Here is a 25,827-nt window from a genome sequence, read left to right on the forward strand (position 1 = left end):
AGCCTCTCCATCAGCTCCCCGCTCCTCTAAGTTCCCTGTGCTGCAGCCGCCCAGCAAGCTAGCAATTGCAGCTGTCCCTCCCCCCACTGCCATGTGCTGCTCCTGCCCTCTGCCTTGGAGCTGCTCCCAGAGACTCCTGCTTGCTGTGCAGAGGTAGGGAAGGAAGAGGGGGGATGAACAAATGTAGATTTGATGTCAACTTCTTCTTTATCATCACTAATGGTTCAACCCAATTTTTGTGCTTTGTTTCCTGGGATGAAAGAAGTTGGAATTCATCTCTTTTTACTCCCAGTCACAACTGCTACAGCTGACCATTTTTTTCCCTCATTGAATAGAATTTTGTTTTCTGAAAGAAGTCACCTTCTGCCTAATCATGAGCATATCATAAAGGATTGGAAGTATCTGACACATGAGAAGCCACCAAAAATGAATGCACTGCATTCGAGAAGTTCATTAACAGAGTTAAGTATCAGAGGGGTAGCCGTGTTAGTCTGAATCTGTAAAAAGCAACAGAGGGTCCTGTGGCACCTTTAAGACTAACAGACGTATTGGGAGCATAAGCTTTCATGGGTAAGAACCTCACTTCTTGCATCTGAAGAAGTGAGGTTCTTACCCACGAAAGCTTATGCTCCCAATATTTCTATTAACAGAGTTGTGCAAAATTACAACAAGAAACCAGGGAGGACGTAGATATAGTGCTTCATAGTAGGCTTGTATAGCCAATATTAATTTGTGTGATGATTTAAAAACATGAGTTACCCCCCCCCATCTCAGTTTCTGTGGAAAACTGCAGTGAAATATTTTTTCTGTGCAATACTTGTTTATATCACATTCTGTCAGCTGCAGTATTCAGCATCAATTATCCTCCTAATGTAAATAGCAGGGTAGGTTTGTTTCTTTCACTGGCTCATTTTTTCGTGGGAGAAGCCTGAACCTCTAAAGAGCTATTCACCTCACCAAAAACACCACGTCAGTTTTTCAATAGAACTCTTTGTCTCCCTAATAAGGTTTGCCTGGGTTTGAGATCCTCAGTAGCAACAATTATAATCAACCTATGTCATGTTTTATAGAGATCACGAACACTTTACCAACTGGAAGCTTAGTTATGTCTCTAAAGCTTGATCCATGGTGTGGAGGAAGAGAAGGTGGTACATCTTCAAGCAAAGGTGGTGGGAGCAGTGTCTGTGCTGGTGAAAGCCAGGGGAAGCCCTGGGACCACGAGGAGCACTGGGGAGTGAGGGTTGCCCTCACCAGTACAGAATACAAGTAGCAGCATACACCGCACATAGTGCATGTGTTACCTGTCAGCTCTGTGTTCTTGAGGAACCAGGGCTCAGTACCCAGCCTCTCTGACTCATGAAAGACCTCCCCCCCCAGTCTCTGCTTGAACCAAAACCAATCAGAAGACAGATTTACAAAAAGCAATGAAAAGGCAGTGGAAGACACACCTAAACCCCTCTGGACAAGGATGACGGGATTAAGGAAACTCCCCTAGCCTCATTTGCATCAAGGATGAGATAGGGAGGCATCCCCATTAGCATACAGAATGGAGAACAGAGATTCCAAGGCAAGAACTGCACTGAACCCTGGGACCAGAAAAGCAGGAAAGGTCTGCATGATGGGGGAATCTCTGCTCCAGATGTTAATGAACCCACACCTGCACACACCCACTCAGTAGTTATCAGATCAATTCTAGTAATAAATCCTTTATTGGTATCCAAAATACTGAAGCTGACTAATTGCATTGTGACCTTCCTCGTAGGAACACAGTCATAGCCAGGAATGATCAGTTGCTATTGTCTAGCCTGAACAAAACAACTTTGGTATACTCCCTTGAGCATCAGTTTGCCCACAAACATATCTAGTGTTCCCCTTGAACCATTGTTCTTTCCCTACAAAAACCCCTACCTATGCTCAAGTAAGAACATCATTCTGGGATGTATTAGCAGGAGTGTCGTAAACAAGAAACGAGAAGTAATTCTTCTGCTCTACTCCGCGCTGATTAGGCCTCAACTGGAGTATTGTGTTCAGTTCTGGGTGCCACGTTTCAGGAAAGATGTGGACAAATTGGAGAAAGTCCAGAGACGAGCAACAAAAATGATTAAAGGTCTAGAAAACATGACCTATGAGGGAAGCCTGAAACATGATAACCGTTTTCAAGTACATAAAAGGTTGTTACAAGGAGGAGGGAGAAAAATGTTCTCCTCACCCTCTGAGGATAGGACAAGAAGCAATGGGCTTAAATTGCAGCCAGGGAGATTTAGGTTGGACGTTAGGAAAAACTTCCTGTCAGAGTGGTTAAGCACTGGAATAAATTGCCTAGAGAAGGGACTCTCCATCAGTGGAGGGGGAGGGATAGCTCAGTGGTTTGAGCATTGGCCTGCTAAACCCAGGGTTGTGAGTTTAATCCTTGAGGGGGTCTCTTAGGGATCTGGGGCAAAATCAGTACTTGGTCCTGCTAGTGAAGGTAGGGGGCTAGACTCCTTGACCTTCAGTCCCTTCCAGTTCTAGGAGATAGAATATCTCCATTTATTTAACAGCTGGTTGGACTTACATGGGTTAGGAATGGTCTAGAGAATACTTTGTCCTGCCATGAGTGCAGGGGACAAACGGCTATCTGTAGGCATTTGCTACATCAGGCAGCAGTTTTTTTACAACAGCAGCTTTTTACAATCCACTACCTATCAGTAACTGCTACCGGTAGCACATTGCTGCAGGGAGCAGTTTCCTACATCGGCAGTGGAGGAGAGTCTGGTTTCCATCAGGCGTTTGAGTGAGGCACCCTCGCGCCCTAGTTGTGCGCCAGTTCGAAAAGCGGTTGCGGGGGGAGGGGAGTGCGCGGCCGCTGAGCCTGGTGGGTGGGGCTGGGGGAGAGGAGCCCCGCAGGGGGTGCATGAGCGAGGACGGGTCGGGGCTGGGCACCGGGCAGGGCGCGTGTCCTGTAAGCGCTGCCGTGCTTGGGGCTCGCCATGGCGCTGCCCCCGGAGAAAGCCTCGGAGCTGAAGCAGATCATCCGGCAGCAGTTGACCAGGGTGAGGGGCGGGGGGAGACCGGCGACTAGCCCCCTCCGCCGTTGGAAGCGCGCGTGCTGGGTCGGCTGATGCCAGGGCTTTGCCCTGCGCTCATGGGGGGCTCGTGCCACTGCCAGCTTGTCTGTGTGAGTCTCACCCGCATTCTCACGCCGTTCGGGGGTAGGCAAGTGCCCCCACCCACGAGCCAGCCTGCGACCACGAAGGGAGCCGGTGTGTCCCGTGGGTTTGTACCTCACCACAGCCACAATTTGGTGGTTCTTTGGTTTTTCCGTTTGTGGAGGAGTTATCCGCACCTTCTGTGCGTTGCCCAAATGGGGTTAAGTGCTGCCCGCTGCATAGGGGGAAGGCGAAGTGCCTGGACTTTTTCATTGTATCTTCAATCAGGTCTTTGATTGGAACATTGCAAGCAGTCCAGGACTCGAGCCAGCGAGTGCTGGCAGCTTTTCTGCTGGCCTGTTTCCTTGACATGTGGATCTGGAAAGGCTTCCTGGGTTTCAGTTGGGAGAGAGGGAGTGAATTGAGGTCTAGGTGTATGAATTGGGCCAGAGTGGCCAGGATCTTGTTGTACTCCTGGACCACAGCAGCATCTCACATGATGTTGACTGACACGATGCCTTCCAAAATGGAGATTCCCAGTATTGGTTGGCATTGATTTGAGAGAACCACTAACAATCCTGAGTGTGACATTGATTTCAGTGTCAACGAGATTGGTGTGGAAGCTCTTGCATACACACTGGCACACAATACTCTGCTGTTGCCAAGACCAGAGCTTGTACTGATGTTCGAAGCATGTATGCATATCATCCCCAAGATGTGCCAGTGAGCTTCTGGATGATGTTAGCCCTTCTTTTAGGTGTTATCAAGGTATTGACGATAGTTTGGCATCTAGTTGAGGGTAACTCCAAGGTACCCTGGGTTGTACTCATGTGGTAGAGGCAGATCATAAAAATCCACTTTCAGTGATACTTTTTTTTTTTTTTCCATATGGAAGGCAGAGCATTGGGTTTCAGTCGCCAAGTTTTGAAATATGTTTCAAGTGTCTGGAGGTCATTGTTCATCACCTTTTCTACTGCCTTCAGAGAGACGCTTGTGTTGATAGTGCAATATTGTTTGCATGGATGAATTTATGGGATGATGTGACCAGCTTCTCACTTGTGTAGAAATTGAATAGTGCAGACAGATCTCTGTGATTTGCTGGTAGATTTACCAAGACGTACAGTGAGTCTTGTGTTACTCAGCATCTTGGTGATGAGTTTGATGGTTGATTGGCATGAGAAAGCTAATGGTAACTTCAACAGAAAATGTTTGCGCCATACAGTATCTTATGCAGAAGACAGATCAATGAATGCTGCCTTTAATTAATGCTGATAACTGGGTTCTATGAAGTCAGTTAAGTCCGGCACCCGGTCACACTAGTTGTGACCATTTCTAAATCCGGCCTGCTCTTTGGGCACCAGTTGCAGTATCTGCTGTAACCTTTGAAGTAGGAGCTGCTCTAACAGTTTATAGCAACTACTAAGGGCTGGTGGCTTTTTGGGTCAGTAGCCTCTTTTCTGGGCTTCAGAATGACTATGATCTTGACCCCCTTTCCACTCTTTTGATATTATACCGGAAAAGTGGACGTTGCTGAAGAAGACTAATAGCCACCTTCAGACCAAGGTTTTTCAGGAATTCTGGATATATTCTGTCCATTCCTGCTGCTTTCCTGGACTTAGTGTAGGAAAGACCCTTGTCCACTTAACCTACTGTGTAGGGGACAGAAAAAGATGAAGGTGCGGAGGAGCAGATGACAACCTTTGTGCGCTTTGCCCTGTAATGCAAAAACACAATGAATATAATCAAATTGGCGATTGAACCTCCTTGTGGGATCTCCTGGTCAGAAAAGCAATGGCTCTGGTCACTGAGTGATTTCAAATAAACAGGCTCCCAATATGTGTCCTGCCTTGTTATCCTTCCCTCTGCCTCAGGGTTTGTTTTAAAAGTGAGGTTTTTCTTTCTACTCCCGTTTTTGTTAGGGCAAGTATCTGCTTGCCTAATTATTGCCCCTTCCAACATCTGTTTATTATTCCTTCATCTTGTTTCTCCTCTCCTCTCTGCTCTGATTAGTCTTTTCCTGGGCTTGCTCCATCTGTCTTTTTTTATATATCACAAAAAATACCAAGCTCAGACCCTTTAGTCTGTTTTTTCTTTCTTCTCAGTCTTTGGGAGAGCTGGCAAGGTACATAGGCCATAGAGAAAAGCTGTGATTTCAGTTATGTGAAGTGAGACAGAGTGGGTAAGGTGGAGAGAGAAAGGAAGGTTGCTGCAAAAGGCAGGACCTTAAGAGAAGACTCTTGCACCATCAGCTACCAAATTGTGTAACAGAATAGACTAGCGGTAGATAAGTGAAAGGAATTGGGAGTAGGAAAAGACAAGGTCTTTGAGGTAAATTGGAGAAAATTCATGGAGGGCTTTGTTTTTTCTTTTAAAGATTAAGTTTAAACTGGATGTTGGAACAAACGAGAACTATGTGAAGCTTATTTATAGACATTTCTATGGTACTTAGCACCATAGAATCAGAGTACCTCACTTACACTAATTAATTTAGCCTTACAATGTACCTGAGAGATTGGGAAGTATATTTATCCCAACTTTACAGTTGAGGAACTAAGATACAGAGATTAAGTAACTTCCATATGGTCACACAGGAAGTCTGTGATGGAACCAGCAACAGAACCCAGATCTCATGAATCCCAGCCTAGTCTCTTGAACACAAGACCATCCTTGTAGGGACGAGGGTATACTAGACACACTGTGTGGGCAGAACTCTGGAGTTTGACACACAAAATGATACAAAAGCATGAATAAGATTTCATAATGGTCAGATCTGTAGATATGTGGGAGGAGGAGAGTTCAAGGTCTGGAATGCTGTCAAGATAATGGACAGGGAAGCCAAATAGTTGAGGCCTGGTTTACACTTGAGTTTTACCAGTAAAGCTATTTTAGGTAGGGGATGAGGTTTGTTTTTTTGTCTTTTTTTACTGAAACACTTATACAATAAAGCCTTTACCAGTATATGCAGTTATGCCAGTGTAAAGGTGTATTAAACCAATATAGTTATTTCCTTACCTGAATGGGAATAACTATAATAGTATTTAGCATCTTTTTACTGGTAGAACTGCTGTCACACTAGGGGGTAATAAAGCTTTGACTATACTAGTGTAGTTGATGCCTGAGTCAAGGTGGGGAATAGAGATGAGTCTGAAGATACTGCTTTTGTCCAGAATAAGTACTTCTATCTTGAAACAATCATCTAAAAGAAATGTAGAGGAAGCTGCATGTTAACTTAAGGTGGAGAGGGTGAACAGAGGAGAGTTGTTAAACTCGAATCAGTGTTTTATCTTAAGAATATTTAAAATGGGCATACTAGGTCAGAACAGTGGTCCATCTAGCCCAGTATCCTATCTTCTGACATGGCCAACTCCAGGTGCTTCAGAGGGAATGAACAGAATAGACAATTTTTGAGTGATCCATTCCCAGCTTCTGGCAATCAGACTCTAGGGAGATCCAGAACACAGGGTTGCATCCCTGACCATCTTGGCTAATATCCATTGATGAACCTATCCTCCATGAACTTATCTAATTATTTTTTGAACCCAGTTATACTTTTGCCTTTCAACATCCCCTGGCAGCAAGTTCCACTGGTTGACTGTGCACTGTGTGAAGAAGTACTTCCTTATGTTTGTTTTAAATGTACTGCTTAGTAATTTCACTAACTTTCTAGTTCTTGTGTTATGTGAAGGGGTAAATTACATTTCCCTATTCACTTTCTCCACAGCATTCCTGGTTTTATAGACCTCTATCATATCCCTTCTAAGTCATCTCTTTTCTAATATGAACAGTCCGTCTTTTTAAACTCTCCTCATATAGAAGCTGTTCCATACCTTTAATCATTTGTGTTGCCCTTCTCTGTAACTTTTCCAGTTTAGTATGTCTTTTTTGAAATAAGAGAGACAGAACTGCATGCAGTATCCAAGGTGTGGGAGTACCATGGATTTATATAGTGGCACTATGATATTTTCTGTCTTTTTATCTTTCCATTTCCTAATGGTTCCTAATATTGTATTAGCTTTTTTGACTACTGCTGCACACTGAGCAGATGTTTGCAGAGAACTATTCAGGATGCCGCCAAGGTCTCTTTCTTGAGTGATAACAGCTAATTTAGACCCCATCATTTTCTATGTATATTTAGGATTATATTTTCCACCGTTGATTACTTTGCACTTATCAACATTGAATTTCATCTGCCATTTTGTTGCCCAGTCACTCAGTTTTGTGAGATTCCCTTGTAACTCTTTTCAGTCAGCTTTGGACTTGCCTATCTTGAGAAATTTTATATCTTCTGAAAACTTTGCCACCTCACTTTTTACCCCCTTTTCCAGGTCACTTATGAATATGTTCAACAGCACAGGTCTCAGTACAGATCCTTGGGGGACCCCTTTATTTACCTGTCTCCATTGTGAAAACTGACCAGTTGTTCCTACCCTTTGCTGCTTATTTTTTAACCAGTTACTGATCCATGAGAACTTTCCTCTTATCCCATGACTGCTTACTTTTCATACGAGCCTTAGATATGGAACCTTGTCAAAGGCTTTGTGAAAGTCCAAATACATTATAGCAATCTGATCACCCTTGTCTGCATGCTTGTTGACACCCTCAGAAAATTTGAACAGATTGATGAGGCATGTTTGCCCTTTACAAAAGCTGTGTTGACTCTTCCTCCACTACTTCTGGGTGAATTCTGCATCACTGCGCATGCACAGAATTCATGTCCCCCACAGATTTCTTTGCTTCTCTGCAGAAACAGTCTTCCGATGGGGAAGCAAAGGGAAGCCCACAAGAGCAGTCATGTGCCCCTCCACAGCAGCGCAGGCAGGTTGGTTCAGGCACCCGGAGCAGCCAGTAGAGATATAAATCCCCACTAGGATGGGGGATGGGAGGGATGGGCAATCCTGCGTGTCAGACGGAGAGAGACACTGTGTCCCTCTTGCTCACTATTGCAGCACGCTTGGCATAGAGAGGCAAGGGTTTGGGGTGTTTCTGAGGAGGTAGGCATGGGGCAGAGCAGAATGTAGCAGCTTGCCTGCTTAGTGAATTGTTCACGTTGTCTTTTGTGAATTTCCCCAGGATTATAAAACAGGTGTAAAAGTTTTAAGGCTCCTTTATATTGCCAGAGTGATGTAAAGGACAGTATGGCCTTATGAATGCTTATGGTGCTTTAGGGATTAGAACGAGTCTAAATTTTTGGGCTGAAAAAAATTCCTATCAAAATGTTCTCCATGAACTGTTTGGTACTTACCTTTCTGGAAATGGTCAACAGCCAGTATAAATTGTGAGTTTGATTCCCCAGCCCTCACTTGCTCTTCAGTTGCCTATGAGGTAACACTGAGCATATGGCTGCATATATTTGTTGACCAGTAACTAGAAATAAAGGGTCAAACCTAGCTACATTACTATTAGACTAAGGGGTTTGGGGATTTCCTCCAGTGCTCCCCACTTCCATTCTCCATCCATTGTATTGTAGTTTAAATAAATTACCAAAATAAATGAAACTGGCATGATTACATTATATTATTTTTGATAAATAAAATGGGAAGAATTTTAAAATATGGTGTGCAGAATTTTTAATATTTTGGCGCAGAATTCCCCCAGGAGTACTCAACATACTGTGTTCATCTCTGTCTCTGATAGTTCTGTTCTTTACAATATTTTTCAACAAGTTTGCCTGCAGTTAGGCTTACTGGCCTGTAATTGCCAGGATCACCTCTGGACCATTTTTAAAAAATCTGTGTTACATTAGCTATCCTGGTACGGAGGCTGGTTTAAACAATGTTTTACATACTACTGTTAGTAGTTCTGCAATTTCATATTTGAGTTTCTTCAGAACTCTACCGTGTGATCCTGGTGACTTATTACTGTTAGTTTTAGAACAAATTGATCAATTACCTTTGTTTACACCTCATTCTGGGATAGTCCTTCAGATTTGTCACCTAAAAAGAATGGCTCAGTCTGGGAATCTCCCTCACTATACTTTGCAGCGAAGGCCGATGCAAATAATTAATTTAGCTTCTCTTCAACAATCTTGTTGTCTTTGATTGCTCTTTAGCACATTGATCATGCATTTTCCCCACTGATTTGGCAGGCTTCCTGCTTCTGATGTACTTTAAATATTTTTGCTTTAGTTTTTGGGTCTTTGCTAGTTGCTTTTCTTTTTTGGCCTGTCTAATTATACTTTTTACAGTTGACTTGCCAGGGTTTATGCTCCTTTCTATTTTCCTCGGTAGGATTTGACTTCACATTTTTAAAGGATATCTTTCTGTCTCTAACTGCCTCTCTTATTCTGTTTAGCCATGGTGCCATTTTTTTTGGTCCTCTTACTGTTTTTTTTTTTTAAATATATGCATTTTGTTTGAGCTTCTGTTATGGTGTTTTTAAATTGTTCCCATGCAGCCTGCAGGCATTTCACTTTTGTGACTGTTCCTTTTAATTTCCATTTAACTAGCTTTCTAATTTTTGTTGTTCCGTGTTTTTAAGTTAAATTATACTTTTGTGGATTTCTTTCAGATTTCCCCCCCTCCAACAGGATGTTAAATTTAATTACATTACAGTCACTATTACTGAGTGGTTCAGCTTTTATTCATCTCTTGGACCAGATCCTGTGATCCACCTAGGATCAGAGCTGTCCCTTGAGTAGGGCGAATCGGGATGACTGCCCTGGGCCCGGTGCTTTGGGGGGGTCCTACGCCTTGATAAAATTGGGACTGTACCGATATTTAGCCCTTTGCCCTGCATCCCAACTGATGTAGGATTTGGACACCATTTGTCCTGATATTTAGATGAGGCAGATGATTTGGGTGAGGAGGTGAATGGGGAGGCAGGCGGACGGCGAGAAGGAGAGTGGCGAATGGGGGCGGGCACCGGGGAGCACCGAATGGACGGCGGGGAGGCAAGCGGTGGGATTGCGGGGAGAAGGGTAGCAGGGTGTGTGTGTGAGATGAGGCAAGCGGCAGACGGACGGACGGTGAGGAGAGGAGACTAGCGGGGAGGCTGATTTGTCCCAGGACCCGCACCCTCCTAGAGACGGCCTTGCCTAGGACTAAATCAAGAATTGCCTCTTCCCCTCATGGGTTCCAAGACTAGCTGCTCCAAGAAACAGTCCTTAATGGTGTCTAGAAATTGTATATCTGCATCCCGTCCTGTGATGTACCCAGTCAGTATGGAGTTAGCTGAAATCCTCCATTATTATTGGGAATGTAGAAATGCTTTCAATAGAGAGAGGAAGCTCAGTGCCCTCAAGTGTTGTTTTTATTGGTTTTAATGACTGCTGGCAAGTTATTAGCAAATGAAAATCATTATATACACAATTTGGAAGTGAAGGTTAAAGGTAGCTGCAAAATTACCAGTGTAATGTAGGGGAGTATTTTGTGATTTCTCCTGTTTTTGGAAATCGGTGATGACCATTCTCCCCACACTCAAAATGGGAAATACTTTGTGTACTGTATTACTGTTTCATCTGGACTGCTGTTTGTTGCAGGATTGTTAATTTTAATCCACTACCATGCTGTTCAGAAGCGTATAGTTCTAAGAGCACTATACTTTCATTGAGGGATATGGCTTGTTTAAATATTGTAGGAGTGTCAAAAAGTAGTGTTTTTAGATCCTGTCAGAGATTGGGTAAATTATTGTACAGGAGGTAATATAAAGTTACTCCTGGTGGAATTCTGTGCCAAAAAAATTAAAAATTCTGTGCACAATATTTTAAAGTTCTGCATATTTTATTTGTCAAAATATTACAACAGAATCAAACCAGTTTCAATTATTTTTGGTCATTTGTTTCAAAATGCCTGTCAGCAAGTATGTCTGTAACAGTACAGAAAACGCATAAGATTCAGGAAATGTTTTTTGACCAATAGATTCCTTACTAGGCATATTAATACAGAACTCTGAGTAATAATTCATTTAAACTACAATTCAGAACCATATTTCCTGCACTCCTCAGAAAAAATGCAAAGGCTTGGGAGAGTCAAGGGTAACGGAGGAGCTGAGGGAGAGGGAAGTAAATTGCTGGGGCGGAGCCTGGGTGTGAACTTGGAGGGTTGTTGGGTATGGGTGGGAAAAGGTATGGAACAGGGTTTTTTTGGGGTGGGGTGGGGAGGGATTGTTGGGGAGCTTCTCCCATGCAGACCCTGGATGACCCGTAGCCTCTCCCATTCAGTTAGGCACATCTGCCCCTGTCCCCGTGTGTCTCTGTGCCCTCATCCAGCCACTCCCCATCCGTTGTAGCTTTGCACCCCCTCCTCCATCTCCATGTGTCTGTGTCCTTACCCAGCCTCCCTGTGTCCCTGTACCCCCTCCCCCTGGTCCCATGTGTCTGTGTCCCCACCCAGCCACTCCCTTGCCTCTGTGTAGCTCTGCACGCCCTCCCCCATCACCATGTTTCTCTGTGCCCTCACCCAGTCACCCTCTGTCCCTATATCTCCCTGTACCCCCTCTCCCATCTCCATGTGTCTCTGCTCCCCCTGAGGCCCTATGCTCCACTCCCATTCAGCCCCTGCCCCAGTCTGTCCTCCTAGCCCTTATGAGCCCCTGTCTGACCCCTGACCCCTCCCCCCCCCGAACCCTATGCTGTCTCCCCATAGCTGGGAGCTGCTACTATTTTCACACCACAATACCCTCTGGTGGGCAAAGGTGGACTGCAGTAACATTTTGGCAGAAGCTTTTTTCTATGCAAAAATCTGCGGGGCTCATTAATTGTGCACGTGCGCAGTAGTGCAGAATTCTCCCAGGAGTAATAAAGTGTTCTGTTTAGATGGATGTCCATGGCAGAATCCGAGAAGTACTTGCTGAGACTATACGTGAAGAATTAGCGCCTGAGCATCAACAGTTATCCGCAGAAGATCTGATGAAAGCCCTAAGACGACGAGGAATCATTGATGATGTTATGAAAGAACTTAAATTTGTAACCGTGAGTAACTTTTGAAAAAGAATATGTGAATCAGAGTGAAAATATCATCATTTTGGCATTGTGGAAATTCTTTCACTAGAGAGTGAAAGCTCAATGCACTCAAATGTTACTTATACTAGCTTTAATAATTGCTACCAAATTGTTAGCAAATCAGTTTAACATTTACTCTGACATCATTGAATGACACTATTGTTTCTTGAAATCAGTTGAAGTTATGTGTACAGTATTAAACTATCCAGTCAGACAGAACGTCCTAGCCACTCATGAGAAGGGTGGTGTTTGAGGCGTTGTAGGGGTGGGAGTGAGGGATTCTCAGGGTTTCAAGAGCGTTATTTCCTTCCATGACTCTTTAAAAATGTATTTTAACTATAATTCTAGGATATGAATGACAGAGAGATGACTTCAACTCCAAAACCTTCTACACATTTTGTTAACAGACAACCTCCAGTACTGCAAAAAAGTATGTTTTTGTTAATATAATATCTGGATCATAGTTCCATAAGAAATATGAAATTTTACTTACAAGATGTAAGGTTAACTATTTGAACTTAATGAAGTTTTGATTGTGTTTTAGGAATTCAGTTAAAATAATTACCATAATGTACGGAAAGCAAGAGGTTTTCCATATATCTTGTGACCTTTTTTTATTAGTTTACTGATGTTTTAAAAACATTTCTTAAGACCTGTTGGCAGTTTCTTCACATTTATTGCTACACTTTGCAGCTAACATTGACCCAACACGAAGGTATCTTTACCTTCAGGTTTTGGGTGGAAAAGCTTTTCTGGAACATCTGCAAGAACCTGAACCTTTACCTGGTCAAATTTGTTCTACCTTCACTCTGTGTTTGCACTTTCGAAACCAACGTTTCCGCTCTAAACCCGTCCCATGTGCCTGTGAACCAGATTTTCATGATGGTTTTTTACTTGAAGTGCACAAGGATAGCCTAGGTAAGGAACACCGTAAGTCTGAAAATAATGTCACGTATTGTGCTAACCTTATGGAGTTGTTTCAAATTATTTGATGATATTTTGATCAATAATATAGCAAATACAAGTGAAAGTGTTCATTGTCTGATGCTTTATTTTTTCAAAACTACATTCACCGAATCATGATTTAGTTGGAAATGTAGGGATTGTTCGTGACCATTGCAATAATTTTTGAGTATTTATCATATCAGAATTAAAACATGTAGATGGATTAGATCACATTAGAGGTGGCTAAATTAATAATATTAGCCTGTCAATACAGATGGTGGCTACTGCCACATCTATTGTTGGCTGTAGGCTTTGGTACAATAATACCAATTCCTTTCCTAAAGGAATACAGAGAGAATCTGTTAACTTGGGAAAAACAGTCAAAATATATTGAAAAAGGAGTTTAATGGGCAAGATTATTACCATGTTGTAAACCTCCAAAATATTTTAATTGAATTAACAAGATGAAACAGGATGTATGTCATGCTGGAATATTGCTGTGCTTTGACTGCATCGTTCATGCCTAGAAGCCTTGTAGCCACTCAGACTAGACATATTTCATTGTCCTATTGAAAATATTAGAAGGCCCTATCATTATTTTTTTATTGTACCAAAATAACATATGGTTCTTTTGTTAAAATAGTCAGATAGTAAAACAGCAGATGAAGAATCCACATTCATGCATACAGTGGTATAAATGAAAACATAGGAACATAAGAGTTGTCGTACCACATGAGATCAGTGGTTCACCTATGTTACCAGTTGCTTCAAAAGAAGGTATTAGAAAGCCCATACAAGATTATTATAGAAGAACCTGACCACAGGGGAAGTTTCTTTCTAAATGCTGTCAGTTAGTAGTTGGCTTGATGGCTTATATTATTTAAAGTATGATGGCTTATATTATTTAAAGTATCCCAGCTAATGTAATTGAGGATATTCTCATTAAATACCTATCTTTAAAAAAATTTATTAAGAGCTTTCTTCAAATATGTCTTGTGGCAATGAGTTCCACAGGTTAAGTATGCATCGTGGTTTAAAAAATCCCCCAAATATTTCCTTTTATCAGTTTTAAATTTGTTACCTTTTCATTTAACTGAATATCTCATTGTTCTTGTATTATTAGAAAGGTCAAACAAGAGTGCCCAAGTTTACTTTCTCTAACAGTCATTATTCTCTGTACGTGCATCTTGACCCCTTCCATTTGTCACCTTTATAAACTAAACAACCCTAATATTTTCAGTCTTTTCTCATATGGAAGTCTTTCCATGTCTCTGTCATAATTTGTTTCTGAACCCCTTCTATTTCTCCTGTATCTTCTTTTGAGATTGGGGGAGATGAGTGGCCAGAACTGATTGCTTTTTAACTTGCGCAGTAATTAAAAAAAAAAAAAAGTTTTAGAGCAGGGGTCTCAAACACACGTCCCGCGGGGTGATTTTCTGCGGCCCGCGAGCCCCTCACAGTCCCCCCTCCCTCCCCCAGTGTTTATCAGAGCGGCAGCTGGACGTGCACTGGGAGCAGGGCAGGCTCCCTGCCTGCCTGCTCTGCGCCGCTCCGGGAAGAGGCTGGAACGTGGAGGAGCGGGGGGCGGAGGGGCTGTGTGTGGCTGTTACTTTAGGGAGCGCCCCCAGCAGCTCCCATTGGCCGCGGATCCCCGTTCCCGGCAAATGGGAGCTGCTGGAGGCGGGGCCTCAAGCAACAGAAACGCACAGCCCCTCCGCCCCCCCTTCCCCATGTTCCAGCCTCTTGCGGGGGTAGGGCAGGGAGCTTGCCCTCCCCCGGTACGCGCCAGGCCAGATCCTGCCCCCCGAACTCCTCCTGCAGCCCAACCCCCTGCCCTGAGCCCCCTGCCATACCCTGCATCCCGACCCCTGGCTTCACCCCTCACCCTTCCTGCATCCCAACCCACTGCCCTGAGCCCCATGCCGCACCCCTCCTGCAGCCCGACCCCCTGCCCTGAGCCCCCTGCTGCACCTTGACCCCTTGCTGCACCCCACACCCCAACTCCCTGCCCTGAGCCCCCACCACACCCCTCCTACACCCTCTGGGGGCAGGGAGGGGACAGAGTTGGGGTGGGGATTTTGGGGAAGGGGTTGGAATGGGGGCAGGGAAGGGGTGGGAAGAGGCGGGGCAGGGGCGGGGCCTCATGGAAGGGATGGAGTGGGGGCGGGGCCGAGGGCAGCGGGGGGGGTGGGGGGAAGCGTCAGTAATGAGGCCCTCAGGCCAATGTACTAGTCCTCGTGGCTCTCATGGTCACTAGAGTTTGAGACCCCTGTTTTAGATGCTATAATTGTGTGTTCTGTTAAAGCAATTCTAGTAGGGAGAATTTCTAATTACAGTATTGTGATTGAAGTAATCTATCTGTAATGTGCTTGTTATTTTGTATTGGTCTAATAATGGCAGGTGATGGAAGTAAAATGGTGGATGCAACCACTATGTTATCAATATGTGATCCAGTGCATATGGTTCTGATCAAAACTGACACATTTGGTGAGACCACATTAGTGGCATCTTATTTCTTGGAATGGCGATCAATCCTTGGTGCAGAGAACAGAGTAACAAATGTTGCTGTAGAACTTCTAGGTGTAGGTAAGATTAAACATTTCAGCTATAATGGCAAACTAAAAATTGTATAAAAATTGCTTGTGGCTGAAACCAGTATTTACAATATGGTAAATTGTAATTTGGTTTCATCATAGCTTGGCTAACTAACATAGAATAATATCTCCTAATAAATTACATGGGATACCTTTAATCTTCTTTCCTGTCATCTGATACAAAAAATATAATATTCCAAATTCGCTTCTATGATTGGAGAAATTGTGAGGTGGGACTTCCCCTCCATTTGTATTCTGCAGAGCTTAAATAAATAACCAGACAAGACCACCTAGCCAGACAGATCCAAAAGATGAGGCTGACCACCACCCGGAAGTTCTAGGGTCAGCCTGCAGAGAAGCTCCTATCCACTTACTGTAAAAGGGGAGGTTGCTGGATTTTTACCAAGGTGCTGTCTTTGAACCCTGGATAGGGGCTTCATATTTTGTCAGCCTATAGCTAGTAACGATGTCAAACCTGAAATTTCAACTACCACAGCAAACGGAAGGGAGAAGGCTTTTTCTGTTTACCTGCTCTAGAGCTTCCTGGCTGCTGCACAAGTGAAGGGTTATTGTTACTCAGCTCTTTATCTACACCCCTTGCAACAGTCAAGAGGTTTAGGAGGAAAGAAGTCTCTGGACTCCACCTGTCAGCCTTTGTGTTTGCTCCCTTTTTATGAGTGAATATTTCCCTGTCTGCCTCTTCTGCTCATAGCCCTCCAGAGCATCATTGGCGTGAAATTGACATTCTCCACATTTGCATTGCTCTTCAGAGGTCTGAATAGCAGTTTTAAAACCAGCCACAGAAAGCACTGTGTTGTGCTCTCAGTTCTACAGGTTACCGTGATTGACAAAAGCATGTTGCTGCTAAGATAGTAGTTCAGTTTTAAATGTATAGGTTTATCATTAAGTGTAGCTTTAATATATGATTTTTTCCAAATTGGGGTGGAACTTTTAAGTCTTGAGGCACTATAGTTTAATGGACCAGACATGGACTTAGGATAGGAGGAGGAAGATCTTGACTTCCAGTCCTAGCTCTGCAATAGACTCACTTTGTACTCTTGGGTAGGTCACTTGAGAGTATTTTCTGTCACAGTTGCTACATCTGTAAAACAGGAACAACTTGCCTGTGTATTTTAGAATAATGTGAGGATTAAATCATTACCGTTTGTACATTTTAGGTAGTACATAAGTGCTAATTTAAAAAAAAATGTTTTGTTTTGTTTTGTTTTTGATGGATTAGTCCAGTATTGATGTACAAGGAGTAAAACCCTGACAAGAAGATTTTGTAAGGAAAAACAACTCTGCTATGACCACACCATTGTTTTATATTACCTCCAATACTTCTGTGGATTTTTTTTTAATTAAATAAAAAGAACCAAATAGCTCACTGACAAAATAAAATTATTCAAGAAGTTTAACACAAAACCACGCACTTGGGTAGAAGAGGGTCTGAAAAGTACACAAAAAACATTTGAGCATAAGGATTTGAATAAGTTTTAGTTATTAATGGAAAAACTGTCATTTTTCCACTTGTTCACTCCATTAAAACATTAAAATCCATAAAACCACTATCTTGTCCTCCTTCAAACTCCTCTTATGTCTTACCTGTGTTGTCATGCATGTGATGTATTTTGTAGATGCTGCCATTTGATGTAGCTAGACCAATGGTTCTCAGACTTTTGTACTCATGACCCCTTTCACACAGCAAGCCTCTGAATGCGACTCCCCCTCAAATTTAAAACCACATTTTGTTATATTTAGCACTATTATAAATGCTGGAGGTGAAGTAGGGTTTGAGACCCCCATGTAATAACCTCGTGACCCTCTGACGGGTCACGACCCCCAGTTTGAGAACCCCTGAGCTAGACAAATAGCTAGCTGATACTGTTGCTTATGTTGCTAATTTCACTGTTGCCTCATCCTCTTCTAAACGTTTGTTTGTTTGTTTGTTTGTTACACCTGTTAACATCAAGTCATAATCCTAAATTGTGAGATCTCTGGGGCAATGACTGTTTCTTGGGGGGAGATTTTAAATCTTTTTGTACAATACTTAATGTAGTGGGTCCCTTATCCTTGACTGGGGCCTCAAGATGCTGCTGTCATGCATATAATAAAGTACACACACAAATATTTAAGCGTCAATCTAATATGATCGTAAGAAAAACTTGCATCTTTCTTTTTTTCTTTCTTTTCAAAATTAAGAAGGACATACTTTTTTTTTTTTTTTTTTTAATTAACTTTTCTGTGTTCATTCTTGGTTGACCGACCTATATGTCATAGATGCCTCTGAAATTCTCAGTGAATTGATCAAGCAATATTTTGGTTCAAAGGTACAGAATCAAAGGTTTCTGTTGGAGTCCTAAATATCAAACTTGAGATGTATCCACAGCTAAATAAGACACTGTCCCAGGAAATAGTTAATACTCAAGTAAGTAATTCATAATTTGTACGGAGAGTGTTTTTGTTTTGTTTTTAAATTCACCCAGCTGTCAAATTTCAGACGTGTTGATACTAAGGGTATGTCTACACTACTTGCCGGATTGGCAGGCAACGATCGATCCAGCGGGGATCGATTTATTGCGTCTAATCTAGACGCGATAAATCGACCCCCCCCGAGCCCTCTCTCGTCGACTCCTGTACTCGAGCACCGCAAGAGGCGCAAGCAGAGTCGACGGGGGAGTGGCAGCAGTCGACTCACCACGGTGAAGACACCACGGTAAGTCGATCTAAGTACATCGACTTGAGCAACGTTATTCACGTAGCTGAAGTTGCGTAACTTAGATCAATTCCCCCCCCATTCCCCAGTGTAGACCAGGGCATAGATTCCAAGGCCAGGAGGGACCATTGTTATCATGTAATCTGACTTTCTGTGTAACAGTGGCTAGAGATCTTCCCCAAAAGAATTCCTAGAGCATATCTTTTTGAAAAACATCCAATCTTGATTTTAAAATTTCCAGTGATGGAGAATTCACCGTGACCCTTGGCAAACTGTTGCAATGATTAATTACCATTGCTGTTAAAAATTTACCCCTTATTTCCAATCTGAATTTGTCTAGCTTCCATTTCCAGCCACTGAGTTGGGTTATGTCTTCCTCTGTTAAACTGAAGAGCCCATTATCAAATATTTGTTCTCTATGTAGGTACATATAGACTGTAATCAAATCACTCCTTAACCTTCTTTTTGTTAAACTAAATAGACTGAACTCCTTGAGTCTTTCACTAGAAGTATACACAGTATTCTTCTCTGACACTGGATTTTTAAATTGTCTTGAAGAGTATTGATGTTGAACAATGATATTCATCTAAAAATTCCCTATAAGCAGCTGTTTCTCCTTCTCCTGATAAAAAGGGGAGTTCAATTTAGAGTTTAATATCTGGCAGACTGCTTACACCCAATCCCCACTGCATCCATGAACTCAGCTGCATGCAAATCCATCTCTGGCTGGGAAGAAAGGGATAGGGTTGCTTTTGCTCTGACATTTCCAAAGCTGTTTCTCCTTTGTAATTAAAAAAAAAATCATTCACAATTTTATTCCAAATTACATCACCATATACGTTTTATCCTTTAAACCTAATTTTAATCACCTTTAAGCAGAAAAATAAGGTAGCTTCAGCACACTTTTTTCTTGTATGCATGACATATGTGTTTGTCTTCTTACTACCTTTCCCCTCATGATGAAAGCCAGTAAATATTAACATGAAGACACAGAGAGGTTGTCCTCCACTTTCATTAATAAGACACACAACGCTGATGACAAATCTACTAGCTCTTTGGTGTGTTAGCATCCAAATAAGAAGTATAACACTAAGTTTTCATTAGTTGTTAGGAAATATTTCACACCCTAAATAAGATTACTTTCAGCACTTGCATAACTATTTTAAATACTAAGCTGCTGTCCTCTTTTTTCATTTTTTTAAGAATGGAAGGAATTGATGCTGCCACTGCTTACTGTGGTGACCATTTACAGTTTAGAATTTTTTCTCATAGCATTAATCTATATCAGGAATATTAAAGTTAAATACATTTATTTTTACTGTAGCTTGCCTTAGAACGCCAGAAAACAGCAGAAAAAGAGCGTTTGTTTCTCGTGTATGCTAAGCAGTGGTGGAGAGAATACTTGCAGATCCGGCCTTCACACAACACAAGGCTGGTAAAGATCTTTGCACAGGTTTGTGAATTCTTCTAAAAGATGCAAATATCTGCTTTACTCCTAATTTAAGGTATTTTAATTGTATGTATAGACTACAGGTATAAGTAACCTGTTTTGCATAAGAGTATATATTTATAGGTACAGAATACATGTTTCGATGTGATATAAAATTTCATCCTAATGAATTTAGGTTTTTCCACTTGTAAGTATTGCAGAAATCTCAAAGTGATTTATGCAGGTCATTCCAAACAAGTTCTTATGCTACACTAAAACATCATGTAATCTATATATGCCAGATACATTACAGGACAACTTTTAAGAATATTTTAATTTAGAGTTTTAAAAATTATCATGGGACTGTTTTATTGAAGCTGCTCAGAGTTTTATAATGTTAGAATAAATCCCAGAAGAGAGAGAGAGTCAAAGTTGCACGGTAAATTTATTTATCACATGGTTACCACCTCCACATATTTAACACAAGTATATAAATGGAAGTCATGGCTGAGTTATGGCTGCCTGCCCTCTGCTTACTATTCCATCTCCTTCAGAATTCTGATGAGCTTCAAAAACTGCCACTTCTCTTAAACCTATATGCCAGAGACACATTTTCTTCTCCACCCAAATACTGATTTCCCTCCCCAAAGTTACATCTGACCAAGGCTTGAACACAAACATCTCACATCTTTGAAGTCCATTATCTCCTGAAGCTGCAAGCCTAAGTAAAAGAAACTAAAAACTTCTATTCCTAGAATACACTTTCTGTAATCTACGTGGTGCATACATAATATAGAACATGTATGTTAAAAGGTTTTATTAGCATGACCTGTATAACTTACTACTAGTTTTGCTTGACCATGTGATATTGCAGTGGTAAAAGTGAACTTTTTTACTGCTTGAAACTGTCTTAAAATTATGAAGAAGCTGGTGCTGCAGGCATTCCTCATAACCTGATAGGAGATCTTTCAGAATCGTCTTCTCATTCTGATTTCTTGGAGACATTGAGGAAGATCTAAGAATTATTAGCATCTACTTGATTTTGTATGAATTAAAATAACCCCAATATGCATAAAAATAATGATTATACAATATATTTTACCTTGAAATATTGTGGGAAGGTATTGGAATTGGGATGTAGAGTATATCAGTAGCTCAAATCCAGCCCTGGTTGGCAATAAACCTTTAGGTTACTGCCATGTGACAATGTTAAATAGGTCTTTAAAATGAGCTGGTGAATGTTTACTGTTAGGACCTTTCTTGTCTTTTATGCAGGAACTTTTGACTAATGCTACTAATCTCTTTAGTTTTAATATTTTTGTCTTTGCATTTTACATTATGTGATGTTTTAACGAAAAGATTTTATAATTTTATTGCAGTTGCCTGTATGGCACCCTGAGTTACTCTGGAGTGGGTGCACTTTATAAATAAAATTAACACCCTTGTTACCAATCTCAGTAGAGCTGTCAAAGATTGGCTGAGCGACTTCTCGTTCCTAGAAGGGGTGGATGAAGTTGAAGCTAGTACTGCTACTGCCTTGTTGTGTCTGTTTTGTGGATTCAAGGACTATCTGTTCTCAATCTGGCATTTTTTAACCAACACTAAATTAACTTAATTTCAAATTTTCCTTTAATATTTTTTGGTTTGCTTCTAAAAGGGCATTAAAAACAAAACAGAAGCAAATCAAAGAAACAATTTTTTTAAAATGACTTCTACTTTTAAAGCAAAAGATCAGAGTTAGCCACACACAGGTTTCATCTTGCTATGCAGCAGTTCATTCCCAGAAAAGATTGATGGGATTTTGTTTTCACATGGAACTTTGATTAATCCCCATTCATCGCAATTGTTTTAATGTTCAGGATGAAAATGGGATAAACCGTCCAGTATGTTCATATATCAGACCACTTCGAGCAGGCCGTTTGCTGGATACACCCAGGCAAGCTGCAAGATTTGTTAACGTCCTTGGTTATGAAAGAGCCCCTGTTATTGGAGGAGGTGGCGGTAAACAAGAACAGTGGTGCACCCTTCTGGCTTTTCTGTGTAGAAATAAGGTATAATGGGATATTCCTTTGTGTAAAACAATATGGTTATTATAACTGCAGTGCTATATTTTTAATTATTTAAAGTGGCTAATATTTTATATGTTGAAAAATATACACATTTCAAAGGGAATATGTTCTAAATTACAAATGATAACCCATGCCTATCTTGTATTTTTCATATCATGACAAATACATTAAACAATAGGCAAGGAGTGTTTTGAATGATCCAAAGAAAGGTGAAAAGTCTCTTAAGCCTCTCTTTTTGGCTTTTTGGAGGGGGGATATGCTATAAACAGGTTGGAAACAAATCTTTGTATTCAGTTTTCACAATGTACATTAGACTAGTAGGGACTGTACAGTTTATCATGGATTGCATCTACTGTATATCTGAATAAATATCTTCTTTCATCACGAATAATCCCAGAATGCAACACAGAAGCAAGAATCTTCTGAACACCCCGCCCCCCCCCCAAAGTGCTCCCACTTCTGAAGTGCTAAATCATAAAAAATAATTTCACCTGTATGTTTACCATAGGAAGTGCAGAATACCATAGCCAACTGAAACTGCAGACAGAATTTAAATAGGCAGAATGTAGTTTCCCAAGTTAAAATTGTGTTAGAATATTACACGATTCCTATGAAAGGTCCATGGGATCTTTAATGAGCACAAATGGATAGAATCTTGGTTTAATTTCTTATCCTTCAACATCAGAATGGCCCCTAACATTAGGTGGGGGCCCTATGGATTCACCAACACTGCTTTCAGTAAGTGCTTTTTTGGAGTTTTTACATTAGCATTGAAACCTTGTCAGGGTATAAAATAATACATTTAGGAAAACATACAACATCATGAGAATAATTCGGGAATGCAGTATTCAATTTTCCTGAAAAGACTCATTGTCTACACTGGTGTGTTATGCTTCATGCAGGACTTTTGGAAAACTTTTTTCTGAGAGGTGAAAGAGAATAGAGCATGTATTTTAAGGAAGACGACTTCTGATCTTCTTTGTAAAAACTTGGAAACCCTATGTTTTTGTTTGAGAAATGCAAAACTCTGACATCTAATATTTGAGTCACTGTTTTGTAAAATCTCAGCTGACTTTGGGATATCTGAGATCACTGTCAGTATTTACGGTAATTCCTTCTCAGAATTATTAGGTATATATTTCAAAGAATTGCTTTACAACTTCTGAAAGAAGATGTTCTTTTGTAGTTGAGAGTTGTATCTACCGGTGTTAATTTTCTTTTAACTATTCTAGAGATTTAAAAAAATATATTTAATTGCTTAATGGTTATCTTAAAAAAACTTGAGAAATAAAATCTAAAACTTTTTTCTCTATTTTTAAATTGTTTTGTAAATTGGCTTAATTATTACCCTTAGGTGTGTGATAATTCAGTAGAGCTTTTGTTATATTTCCAGCAGATACTTGCCTGATTTACGTACCTTTACTATTTCAGAGGACTGCTTCCTGTGTTGATGTTCTTCCAGCTCCTGTTTTGGTTTAAAGTCACTCCAAAATAAAATAAATAGACATATTCTCAAATAATACTCATATCCTGAGTGTGATGCAAGACACAGAACAAAAGTTTTCTTAAAAATTGCATCACAGTGATTGTTTCAGTTCAAAATGAAATTTTGTTTTTATTTTTGGGGGCATGTTTTAGTCACTCTTAGAGGAAATGAAGCAATACCTCACAGAGAACTAAGAGACTTGTCAGGTGGAGAGATTTAACAGGCCACCAGAATAGAATCATAAGTTTGTCTGTGAAGTGAGTTGGAGATCTCAGTCTAGTTCCTAGTGGTCAGGTGTCCACATGATGAAACCACCACAAATAAAACTGTCAGTCTCCTCAGGAGGATGAAAATGTAACGTGGATGAAAAGTGGCACATATCTCATGCCCCTTAGAAATATTGCTTCTGGAATGCAGCTGAGGCACACTGGCGGGTTAATGCATGAACTTGCCCTAGAGTATTTATTGTATGTATGAATTGTTTCTTACTATTTCTCTGCTGTACCTGTCCTCTGGGTAGTACAGTCTCTATGGTTGTCAGACCTGCCATCTTTCATGAATAATATATTCACAAAAGAATTGCAAGATACTTGATAACACACACCCTTCTCATTTTTAAAAATACCCTATTGTTCTGCTGTGCTCTTTTTGTAGATAAATTATTTTTAAAAAAAGGCTTGATGCATCATGATTAGAAGCCTTAAAAATTACTGCCAATTTCTGTTCATGCAGTTAATAAATATATTCGCTATCTAGGGTGACTGTGAAGATCATGCTAACCTTTTGTGCAGTCTTCTCCTTGGGTATGGATTGGAAGCCTTTGTTTGTGTAGGAACAAAAGCAAAAGGAGTCCCTCACACATGGGTAATGACTTGTGGGACTGATGGAACCATCACTTTTTGGGAGAGTTTAACAGGACACAGGTGAGTAAAATGAGATTAAGGGGAATTAAGATAATGTAAAATGTATTTTCCAAACATAGGTGATGTTACTGCAGGTCCCCATTGTGACGGGTTGGATCACAGAAACCCCCTTGGGTCTGCCAACCGATGTGCCAAGACTACTTCTGCCCCTTCTTTCCCTGCCAGCCTGGGAATCCAGCACCCCGTCTTGTTGAGCCAGCCACGCCAGTCTGCTCCAACACAAACCCAGGGTCTGAATGATGTGCCCCAAAGCTGCAGACTTAACTAAAAGCAAGTTACAGAAGTGTTCCTGTCTTTAACACTCAGATGCCCAACTCCCAATGGGGTCCAAACCCCAAATAAATCCGTTTTACCCTGTATGAAGCTTATACAGGGTAAACTCATAAATTGTTCGCCCTCTATAACACTGATCGAGAGAGATGCACAGCTGTTCCCCCCGCCCCCCAGGGTATTAATACATGCTCTGGGTTAATTAATAAGTAAAATGATTTTATTAAATACAGAAAGTAGGATTTAATTGGTTCCAAGTATTAACAGACAGAACAAAGTGAATTACCAAGTAAAATAAAATAAAATAAAATAAATCTAAGCCTAATACAGTAATAAAACTGAATACAGATAAAATCTCACCCTCAGAGATGTTTCAATACGTTTCTTTCACAAACTGGATGCCTTCCTAGTCTGGGCACAATCCTTTCCTCTGGTACAGCCCTTGTTCCAGCTCAGGTGGTAGCTAGGGGATTTCTCATGATGGCTCCCACCTTTGTTCTATTCCACCCACTTATATATCTTTTGCATAAGGCGATAATCCTTTGTCCCTCTGGGTTGCCACCCCTCCTTCTCAATGGAAAAACACCAGGTTAAAGATGGATTCCAGTTCAGGTGACATGATCATATGTCACTGTAAGACCCCAAGCCTTCATTCCTCCCAGCCTAACTCACAGGAAGGCCTGCCTGCAAACAGAGCCATCCACGGTCAATTGTCCTGGTTAATGGGAGCCATCAAGGTTCCAAACCACCATTAATGGCCCACACCTTGCATAATTACAATAGGCCCTCACAATTATATTTTATATTTCTAGTTTCAGATACAAGAGTGATACATTTATACAAATAGAATGACCACAGTAGATTATAAACTTTGTAATGATGCCTTACAAGAGACCTTTTGCATGAAGCATATTTTAGTTACATTATATTCGCACTCATCAGCATACGTCCATAAAATCATATAGAGTGCAACATTACACCCATCTTTTGGGTCTCTGTGTAAAAACCCGTGGCACTAGAACAAGGGGCTGCTGGGTCTGAGGCAAGTGCCATTTCCTTATCACAATCATGAGCCCAGGAGGAGTTACCACCAAGAAGTACTGAGAGTCTAAGCCCTGCAGGAAGTCCTGTCCTAAGGGGCATGAGTGACAGCCCTCCATGATTACCTGATTGGCTGGCACTCTCCATATAAACTAGGAGGCCATTTCTGGGAGTTGTCTGAGGAACACAGACCTCTAGTGTGCTTTGTCCTAGACCCCCATCTCACTGCTGCTCGCTGTGACTCGCCTGGATTCCAGACTCTTAGCTCTTGACCTTGGTCTGGCTCCT

The 25,827-nt window shown here is 41.3% G+C and overlaps 1 protein-coding gene across 3 annotated transcripts in view; it reads left to right on the plus strand.

The window, feature by feature from the left end:
- The first annotated feature begins 2,869 nt into the window (after positions 1-2,869).
- The window catches only part of CEP76 (centrosomal protein 76), a 42,075-nt gene continuing 19,117 nt past the window's right edge, over positions 2,870-25,827 (plus strand). The window contains exons 1-9 of one of the 3 annotated variants that reach the window (XM_034762580.1): positions 2,870-3,032; positions 11,881-12,036; positions 12,415-12,496; positions 12,760-12,984; positions 15,412-15,597; positions 17,936-18,033; positions 19,646-19,774; positions 21,610-21,801; positions 24,062-24,228. In XM_034762580.1, the coding sequence (XP_034618471.1) occupies positions 2,970-3,032; positions 11,881-12,036; positions 12,415-12,496; positions 12,760-12,984; positions 15,412-15,597; positions 17,936-18,033; positions 19,646-19,774; positions 21,610-21,801; positions 24,062-24,228 (1,298 nt within the window). In that variant the 5' untranslated portion in view covers positions 2,870-2,969. The remainder of the gene's footprint in view (positions 3,033-11,880; positions 12,037-12,414; positions 12,497-12,759; positions 12,985-15,411; positions 15,598-17,935; positions 18,034-19,645; positions 19,775-21,609; positions 21,802-24,061; positions 24,229-25,827) is intronic. The other 2 variants (XM_034762581.1, XM_034762582.1) reach the window with 2 other exon arrangements.

The sequence above is a fragment of the Trachemys scripta genome, chromosome 2 (genome assembly GCF_013100865.1).
Source record: "Trachemys scripta elegans isolate TJP31775 chromosome 2, CAS_Tse_1.0, whole genome shotgun sequence".
Classification (NCBI taxonomy): domain Eukaryota; kingdom Metazoa; phylum Chordata; order Testudines; family Emydidae; genus Trachemys; species Trachemys scripta.